This window comes from Andrena cerasifolii, chromosome 4 (genome assembly GCF_050908995.1).
Source record: "Andrena cerasifolii isolate SP2316 chromosome 4, iyAndCera1_principal, whole genome shotgun sequence".
Lineage (NCBI taxonomy): Eukaryota > Metazoa > Arthropoda > Insecta > Hymenoptera > Andrenidae > Andrena > Andrena cerasifolii.
Genome location: NC_135121.1, coordinates 20,176,106 through 20,186,081, shown reverse-complemented (window position 1 = coordinate 20,186,081; position 9,976 = coordinate 20,176,106). Strand labels below are relative to the sequence as shown.

Sequence of the window (9,976 nt, the reverse complement as noted above, 5' to 3'; positions counted from 1 at the left end):
GGAGGCGGGAGATTTATCTTAGCCAGTCGCGGCACGATCCGCGAAATCACGGGAAAGAAGGATAAACAAACACGCGCTGAACCGGATGGAACCGCGTTTCCTCGGGAGCTCGATCTTCCCTCCGCCCTGAAATCTCCGCCCCGTTTGGATTACGATGCGCATACATTTCCACGCTTTCCATATATTTGCTCGGGCTGAGCGTGAAACGAGCGTCGACGTGCTCGCGTGTCGATAGCTTCCTCGCGATCGTTATCGTGGCGGGGCTCTCCTCCTTCCAGGGCATTCCGCGTTTACCGCGCTAAAACGAGGCGTCCGTTTCTCGCGCGGCGGGGCTCGTGGCCATCGGACAGTTGGGTTAAAAGCTTTAACGATCGGCCCCGATCGAATTCGTACGGGACACCAGCTCCTGGGTATTTCGAGGCTGTTGCGTTGCCATCAGCAAAATTACTGGCACGGTACGGTGGGTCCCGGGTTCGTTACAGACTGTCGCTCGCAGCGCTCGCGATGCAAATTCGTTCACCGACAGACGTTCGATAATTGCCTCCGATCTGTCATTGGATAATTCCTGCTCGCGTACCGGGAACGGGGGAGGGTGGTAACGGTAATGGTAACGGAGCGAACGGCGCAAAGAGTCGATTTCGGAAGGGCACCGACGGAATCGCGGCCGCTCGTCCGAATTGAAACGCTCCGTGAATTGCCATCGCTTCGAGCCCTCCAGCTACCAGCAGAACACACCCACGAGAGCGAGCATGCTTCTCACCGACATGGGTTATTCATGGAGTAGGTACATAGTTCTTGGCTCTGCCCCTTACACGTGTTTTAACGCCACGCACGCACACTCCTTCTGCTCCACTCCTCCCGCCACCCTCCGAATCCCTTTCCACGTTCTCCTTTTTCTTCCCCCTGATCCTTTTCCCTCGCCTCGCCACTTTCCAGCCCACGCATTGTAATCTGCTTGATGCGCACTGCGCAGCGAACGAGGGAGAGAGAGAGAGAAAAAAGAACGCGAAGGAGGAATGTGTCGCGCGCGGCATGTGGCCGCATTATGTACGCTTTGCGTGGCCGCGATCGGAACTTGTGAAGCGCGCCAGCGAGGAATCCTCTTCCTATACGGTATACGGCCACCGAAGGCTTCTCGGGCGATTCGTATCTGCTTTAATTTGAATAATCGTCGCCGGTCGCGTCGCCCGCTCTCTTTCGGCTCGTAACGTTATCTGGCGGCTTTATCCCCGCAGATGCTGGCTGGAAGTGCGCGCGCGTCAGTCGGGAAAGCGGCTATAAAGGCCGGAGAAATGTCTGCGTGGCGTACGAGTTTACGTCTCGCGCGGCGAGAGATTCGATTCCCTCCTCGAGAGGACGAAAGCTGGCGCCGCGACGCTCTTGACGGCCTGCCGAGCCCTCGACTTGCCTCCCTCGAGTAGCCTGCGAGCCGATGTCCTTTTACAAACACGCGGCCAACTCCACCTCTTCCCTTTCGCTCTCTGTGTTTACTACTCGTCTGGTCTTCCCTCGACATCGCCTCCTCGTTATCGCCGCCGCGAACGGCAATTTCGTTGTTATTATTAGGAACACCCAGGGCAAGCAACCGTGTGTTTATCCTCTCCAGAAGCCACTCGAGAAGCCGAGAAGCCGAGAAGCTCGTGCCATGAGAGACTTTCGTTTATAGTCCGCCCACGGTAGGTGCCTACCCTGCTACTCTGCCCTGCACGCAAGCCCCGCCACCTCGGCCAGTGCCTTTTTCTCTGCTCAATTTCTGTTGCCGGGCTCGGCGGAATCGGAAGAACAATTTGCAAATGGCCCCCGGAAGGGTTCAACCACCGCCTGGCGTTACGGAACCCTTGGGTCCGTGGGGCTCGGTACCCACGCAGCGCACACCGAGGACAAGATGTATTCGGTGCAGTCATCGAGGACCGAACCATCGCCACCGAATTCGAGCGGACGGCCGCGGCGCGGCGCGGCGTGGGTGGCCTGCCACCTCTACTGTCTACCTTCCTCCAGCACCGGTAACCACTACCGGCTGACCGTGCAGCGAGCTTGGCCACAGGCCTCTCTTCTCTACCGATGATGAATGACTTTCGTGTACCACTCCGTAGCACCGTGCCATGCACGTCGCGGCTCTACCGTCTCTCCGCACCCATCTCGTTCGTCCAGCCCCGTCTTCCCTTTCCATCGCGCCACCGTTTCTCCTCCCCGTTCACCGGCTCCTCTTCCTTTTTCCTTCCTTCCTTCCTGGCCGTGTCATCCCTTGTCCTCTCCTCGTCTTTTTCTCGCGCACGTAGGTGCCCCGTATCGCCATCGCAGCCGACCACCAGCGGGAGAATCTTCTTCCCCGGTGACCCAGCACCGATTTCCTCGTCACCGGAGTTCGTACAGACGAAGACGCGTCGCGCGCTCAGGATGAACGGGACGGGGAAGCCGTGGCCGTCGCTCCACGGTTCCGACGTTCGCCCTGTCGCGAGCGCAGGTAGAGACGCCCGGAGCTGACGCGTACACGCTAGAAAGCCAGTTAAGTGGATACAGTCGTAGCCCGTTAAATGGCGAGTTTCGCCACGGGTGACGAATTTGAAAAGCGACGGTGACACCTCGGAGCATCCGCAACCGCCTTAAAAACATTCGAATGCCGGAGGAAACGGGGGGTCCGGGGACAGTTCGTTGCTTGCGGTTCCAAAGGCTCCTCGAGCATGTCTTTTCAGCTAGCGGAGGTAGAGGAGAGCGAGGGATGAAAGATGGAGAGGAGGAGAAGAGACACGGGTCTTCATATTTTATACGGGATGGGATCCTTTATGCGGTCGACTACGGGGGCACCCAGCGTGTCGAATAGAATTCAGGAGGCCGGTACACGATAGGTATTTTGACATGCCCGAGAAATTAGTATAATAAAGGGGGGCTAGGTAGACCGGCCAAGTGCCTAAACACACGCCGTAAATCTCCCCCTCGGTGCTCTCGACGATCCAACCAATGCGGTAAAACGCACTCTCCGCGATGGTACGAGCATCTCGCGCTGCTGCTTTACGGGTCCACAGCCCTGATCTTTTAACGTTTGATCGATCGGATTGCGTCTCCTGCGTGCCTCTGTATTCTACACCTACCTGTAACGGTCTGTGTTCCGTTCTCGGTTCTCTCGCTTTATTTAGTTACACCGTAAAACTGGGGGAAACATTGGCATCTACTGTTGATGCTATTTATACGTAACGCTATTAGTACTATTAAAATGTAAAATATAAAATAAAAGACAAATTTAAGTGACAATGTAGCTTACTGGCTTCAGATCAGTAAAACTTAACCCGTTAATGCTGTCTGTATGATGTGCTAATGTTACCCCGGTACACTAACGTTTTTAACATCTATTAAAAAGGAAAAGGAACGAATTTTTATGCACTTTCACACTTGTTGCACCGTCACAAACGATGCGATGTTATAATAGGAGACTTAAACCAAATTTAAAAATGTTAATTAAAAAAATATAAAATAGAGTGCATTGAACATAAAAATAAACGAATTTAACCCTTTGACTACGAAAGGCGTGTATATACGCTCTCACAAGTCTGTCAATATATACGAAAGAAGAACTGAATATTTTTTATAGAATGGTATGAAATCTCCGGGTACCGTTTTGGTCAGTAGTCAGTGGACAACCAGTCGCAGCGACTGATATGCGAATATCGTGCCGTCTGTATTGATGGATCTCTCCGAGAGTGCGCCGCAGTCAAAATGTTAAGTGTTAATGTAAGTTCAGGTGTGGTAATTTAAATTAAATAACTTAAATTTTTTAGTGCTATTTATATATGACGTACCTAACCCGATAACATTAGCAGGTATCTAACATGTATTAAAGAAGAGAAAAGACAAAAATTGTATGCATTTTGACAATTGTAGTGCATTTACAAAAGATGCAATGTTATGATTCTTTTGTTTCCCATGCGAGTAAATGAATTTGTTCTATCATGTATACTATCTCTAGTCTATTAAGTTTACTAAACCGCCCTAGTTTTGCAATATTTTTTGTACATAATATAATCGTGATCTAAAATGTTTCCCCCTGTTTGTCGTACAGTACCGACCATTAGACTGTCAACCAGTAGAGACCAAATTTTTCTTATCTGTAAGTTCAATCTGTTAGCAACTCAGATTAATTTATAAGATGTTCATTTAGCCTTCCTTCTACCTTGTTCCGCAGAAAAATAAAGTAAATAAGGGTAGGTATGATAACCTAACAAACAGGAAGCTAGGATTTAACGAAGAAGTTATCCAGTTTGTTATTTGCAAGCAGAGTCGGGAATTAACTAAATAAAAAATTATTTAAATAAGGATCAAATAAAAATTACTTTAACTTTAGATTATTCGACGAATAAAGTTAATTTTTTTATTCGTTATTCGAAATTTTATTTAAATAAAAATTTTGCCCATTTCTGTTTGCAAGGAATCATTTGAGAAAAATTGGGTGCAGTGTACCGAATGTGAAAGTTCAGCACACGTCGAATGCACAGATCAGGAGAATATTAATTAAGTATTATACTTGCGATGTTTGTACAATTAAAATTTGAAAAGAATTTTGTATTGTACCAACTAAATGCCTTTTTATTAACATTGTTAATCATTTAGAGCTAAAAATCTACTAATTTAATAGTTGGTCGGTACTGGACGACAATTTTTTGTTTCCTAGAAATTACAACCGTTTTACTTTTGCGAATTATCAATTCTTATTATTAAATTTCACAGAAATAATTTCCCTCCTCTTATTAAGTTCCATCTATACTACAAACTCGTTTTGAATTTCTGATTTTTATCCGCTCTACCCCAAGATATAAGAAAAAAACTTAGAGCGGTCGGTACTGCACGACTCTCCCCTATATATACACCTTCCAGGCAAAGGGTTAAAACTGAAAAGTAAATGTCATGTCAACTAACCCCATGATATTTGTCAACTAACCCCACAGCCGGGGTTTGTTGACTTATTCGTCTTACCTCTCTAAATATAATAAAAACCTGGACCTAGACTCAATTAAGACAATTTTAAAAATTAAGCCTGTAGGGTAGATGCACCATTTGTGGCCACTTTAAGATATCGCACCAATTTTGGCCACTTCTTAAAAAATATAATACTTTCCCGTGTAAGCGATAAATGTAACCTTATATTTCTGGCGGTATACTAAACAAAATATTTATCACGTGAAATTCTCCACATAATGATGATCTACAAGCAATTTAAAAATGAGATAATTATGCACATGGCCAAAAACAGTGCAACGGCCACAAACGGTACATCTACCCTATACCTAATGAAATTTGTAAACTTTTGGTGTGCAACAAGTCAAGAAAAATTCAAAATTAGAAGTGTTAAAAATTACTCAACTAGCCCTGGTCTCCTCTACGCTTCTACTTTCCTTCGTCTCACCATTAGCATCACCGAACTACAAGACACGCGCGTGGAGATGTCAAGTGGTGAAGCGCAGGAGGAGCACATCTACGCCGTCATTTGCGACAATATTTAAGAACCCGATGGATCTGTCCGGTTCCTTGTACAAGTTCCCGAAAGGGTGTTGCGTGTCGACGGGCTTGTATTAAAGAAATTCTGAAGGCGAGCAATCGCGATGCGAAGTTCCACCTGGAAAGTCGACCCGACACGGAATACGCCTCTATTAGCAGCCGGTGTGGATACGTATATCGCGACTCCTGGGCTAGCGGCAGTGGCGTAATCGCGACCGAAGGACTCCCCTCGTCATGACTGCGGATGCTGCACGCGAACGTGCATTAAATCGCAAGCACCTTCGAGGACGTCAGGATTGTTGTTGCTCTCGTAAGTTGTCGCTAGGATCGAGTCCAACATGTACTCACGAATCCGAGTCAATTCCAATACAAAAGTTTCATTCTATATACATCAAAGGTATAGAAGGCGGTTTCGAACCTCGGAAAAAGTACCGGAACAGTTCGAGAATGTACTTCTAAGTTCTTGGACGTTTAAAAGAATCGAATCTCGTAAAAGTAGTATCCGAACCCTGGAAGACAAAAATCTACGCAGCTGAGAATTTCCAATATCGTTCCACTTAGGATATTTTTCGTTGTATTCCTATTTGGTACTAGATCGAACGCAAGTTAATATTGGATATTGCAGCTCGACGTTTTAGGTACATAGTTTTTAGTTAAAAGGTTCGAATCTATAAAAAGTCAGGGTTCGATTATACTTGCAACTACCGCCTGACGTTTCTCAAACTTCCAACAGAGAGTTCAAACCTTTCTCGTCAGGATCCGAGTCTACTTGAAACTAGTTTTTTTTTTCTTGCGAAGTACTCGTGAACTGTTCGAAACTATACAGTCAGATTAGAAAGCAACTTCCAATGTACACGATCCCATCGGGTTATTGCTGAGACAACCCTTTGCAAAAGCATTCAGCAGCGCTGGACGATCACGAAACTTTTGCGACGGCTGAACTCGCCTTGCCGATGCGGAGACGGTTTCGACCGAGTTATTTCCCCGCTTAATAGAGTGTATTCGGAGAAACGATGGTGCCGAAGCGAGCGTCGAATCGCGAGAAACGTCGGAGATGCTGGTTTCGGAGGTGGCGGAAAGGCGGTGCTACGCCAATGCGGGTACAGTCGCGGTACATACGTAGATACGTAGGAACACCGGGCATCCGGTGCGCGAGGGGTCGATCGATCTCTCTTTCGTCGTTGCGCGCGGCCACGCCGGCACCGCCGCTTCGAGATACCTCCGTTATCGGTGCTGGATACGGCTAGGCAGCTTGGAGGTGGCGGCGTCGGTGGTGGTGATGGTGATGGTAGCGTCGGTGGTTAAACGAAGGCGTGGCCTGGAGAGAATCGGCTCCGGTCCGCACCGCCCTTGTCGCTTGTCCCCGCGTATCGTGGTTTCCCGTGTTTCCGCAGCTCGGAACGGTCACGTGACCGTGTCCCGAGCCCTCTATCTAGCCGGCACGACCGCCTCGGCGAGTCAGGGTGAGCGAGGAAGGTTCCGCCCAGGAGGGGCGCCGCAAGCCGCGCGCACTTCTCCGTCTCTGTCGCGCGCGCGGCCCTCGGAACGGGTCGGCGCGTTGCGTCGCCCCGCGTCGCGTCGTGTCGCCGCTCGGCTCGTTATCGGGGCTCGGTGAGCGGTCAGGCCCAAGCGCCGTTGCCGTCGTTCGTGTTGGTGGGGCGAGCGGTGCGCGTGGGAGGAGGAGCGGCGGCCCAGTGGAGTCCGGGAAGTCGAGCAGCGCAGACGCGTCCGTCCTGCGCCGAGCCGCGCCGATCCGATTCTCCGCCGATACTACGCTCTCTCGACCAGCATCATCTTGCAGCGAGGCGACGCACGGTCTCGTCCACCGCTCGACGCCTATCCTTTCCCCAAACGGTGGTTCGACTCTCGTGGCTGTAGGTTCGGGTCGCGCGCGACAACCCGGTGTCCCGTCATAAACACGCCCGTTTGTCGCCGGAACTCGCGGTTCCACGTTCCTCGAACCCGAACAACGGTCGATGGGAATCGGAGGTGCTCCTCGCCGTGTCTTACCGTTACGTCGACGGCGCGGTGGTGCCGCTTGTCGAGCGACACGCAGCGAATCGGCAGACTGACAGACGGAAGCGAATTACTGCGCGTCTCGTCGCGAGTGACGGTGGTGATACTTGTAACCTGTATCCTCGACGAGGGAGCCAAGTGATAAGGGACGTTGAGGGACGCGCGAGAGGGGCACGAAGAGCGCGCAAAGAAAGAGGAAGGAACGGAAAAATAGGGATCAAAGTGTCGTGCGGCGCGAGAAGGGATGCCTACGAAGGGGGAAAGGGGAAAAGCTACGGACTTCAGCATCGCGGCCATCATGGCGCCCAGGGGTCCGTCCTTCGGGCATTACCACCTGCAGGGCATCGGCAACACCGCCGCTACCGCTAACACCAACTTGGAATGTCCAACTGCCAGGGGATTCGTCGTCAACTCTGCTCTCGATCACCGTGAGCTTCTTTTTATTTCTTCTTATTTCCACCATCCTTCGAAACATACGCTCTATCGGCCGCCTGCTAACCGTCGTCTTATAAATTCGTTCGTTTATTCCCGAAGCATTCGCCACGCTACGTCTCACACTCGCGATCGCGACATTTCGGTCCGTAACGTTTACGACAGTAACACATAGGGGGCGAGGTTAGGATCCCTAACTTTGCGATACTTCACTCGCGAGATTATAGTGGACCGAGGCTTCGAACCTGAGCGCAACGACGATGGTCGACAAAGCGGTAAAAGTGTCCCTGGTTCGTATCTGCGATCTCCCAAAACGCACAAGTTCGATCGGTATAGTGTTTCGTGCGTTCCGGGCAAGCCTGCTTATTCCTGTCCAGCAGGTTACGACTCGTTGCGATTTCTGCACCTGTATACGTAATGCAAAACCTGAAATAACGTTCGAGCCGATCGGAATCCCAGTGAACCGATAGGAACCTCGAGCGTAGGCAGGAAGAGTGTGCGAGTAAGCTACTTATCGAACGCAGCAATTACACAGTGCGGGAAAAAGCCTGCGGGCAGCCCTCTGCTCGCTAGCTTGTAAACAAACACGGTCGTACGTCGGTCGTGCCTGTTCATTCGCGAGATTATCGCTAGCTCGCCACGCGAAGGCACGGTGCTTCGTTCCGTCGGCACGTCACGCGTCGAAATCCCGCGAGAGCTGTTTACGCGTTGTTTCTCGGTAGGACGGTGTTCTCGGAAATCCTCGATCTCCAGAACTTCTGCCCGATACCGTGGCGCGCGTCGTAACACGTTCTGCCCCGACGCCAGCCGACGGGGTGCGACTCGGACCTCGCTAGACCGCGATTCCCTCGCGAGATTATCTTCAAACGCAGACGATTTGCACCGAAACCAACTCCTTTGCTTCTAGCAACGAAAGCCTCTCCCATCGTTCTGGAAAGAAACGACCCGTCTCCATCGTTAATACATCGTTCTGACGCGCAACAGACGAGACTCAGAGCGCGCGTCTGAAACAGTGGCTCTCGCTGACAAGGGTCCCTTTCGTCGATCGTCGACTCGACGGTATCTTCTGCAGGTTCGCCTAGCCTGGGTGCTAAAACTTTCATTCGCGCGCGCCTTAAATTTAGACGGTCAAAGAGTCGGCCGAGATCCATTAGATCAGGCGATGACTGCCTCGCGTCCGTTTAATTAGAAATTCGCGATGTATCAGAGGCGTGAAAATAGAATCTCTCGACAGTTGGGACGAGAAAGAGACGCGCTCCCGGCGGGGGTCGGATGATAATTAGCCTCGGGAATGGGAGCACTGCCGAGCAGAAAATAAAGCGACTAATTGTTGCCAACGGATCGCGCGTAAATTTTACCTGTTCGCACCGAAATTAACGATCCGGCTATCTTTGAGCTTAAGCCGCGTATTACAACAGAGCAGCTGCCCAACCGACTGCCGCGGGAATTCGACGCGTTGAGCGTGTTTGGTCCAAGGCGAAAACGCAAAGGGAAACTCGCGTATTCAGGGGCGAGAGAATTTTCCTCGGAGGAAATCGTAAATTGCCCCCGTTTTTGTCCCCCAGGGTATCTATCCGTCCGTCCGGCGCTTTCAGCCGGTAATCACATTAGCGCACTTAACGACGCCATTACAGCTCCCGTGGCTGTAATCTAGAGATTCTTAATCGCTGCCAAGAACAAGTTTTGCCGCTTAGAGGGAAAGAAAGGGAAGGGAGTCGGCGGAGAGGTGGAAAAACATTAAATACCAGCCGCAATTAGATTCATAGGGTCTCCCTGTTGCCGCCGCCGCTTGCAATCATTGTCCGTGAGTAGGTACATTGTATCTCGCAATCCTGCCGGATAACGGAGGAGCGGCGAGGTGCGGAGAGGGGGGAAATTTGCATTAATATCGGGGCGCGAGGGAAAGCGGCGCGTTGCGAGGCGGTAACTCGAAATCAATTGAAGCTCACGGCAGTGTGGCGTGCAGCGGCGCATGGGCGCGCGGCAGCGCGCGCGTTAATAACGACTTAATAACAATAATGTAATTGGCCGGGCGATAACC

General features: G+C 50.7%; 1 protein-coding gene across 2 annotated transcripts in view; it reads left to right on the top strand.

Moving 5' to 3' along the window:
* Positions 1 to 7,071: 7,071 nt before the first annotated feature.
* The window catches only part of LOC143367805 (T-box transcription factor TBX20), a 43,214-nt gene continuing 40,309 nt past the window's right edge, over positions 7,072 to 9,976 (top strand). Inside the window, exon 1 of one of the 2 annotated variants that reach the window (XM_076809980.1) lies at positions 7,072 to 7,931. In XM_076809980.1, coding sequence (XP_076666095.1) covers positions 7,748 to 7,931 — 184 coding nt within the window. In that variant the 5' untranslated portion in view covers positions 7,072 to 7,747. The remainder of the gene's footprint in view (positions 7,932 to 9,976) is intronic. The other variant, XM_076809981.1, reaches the window with a different exon arrangement.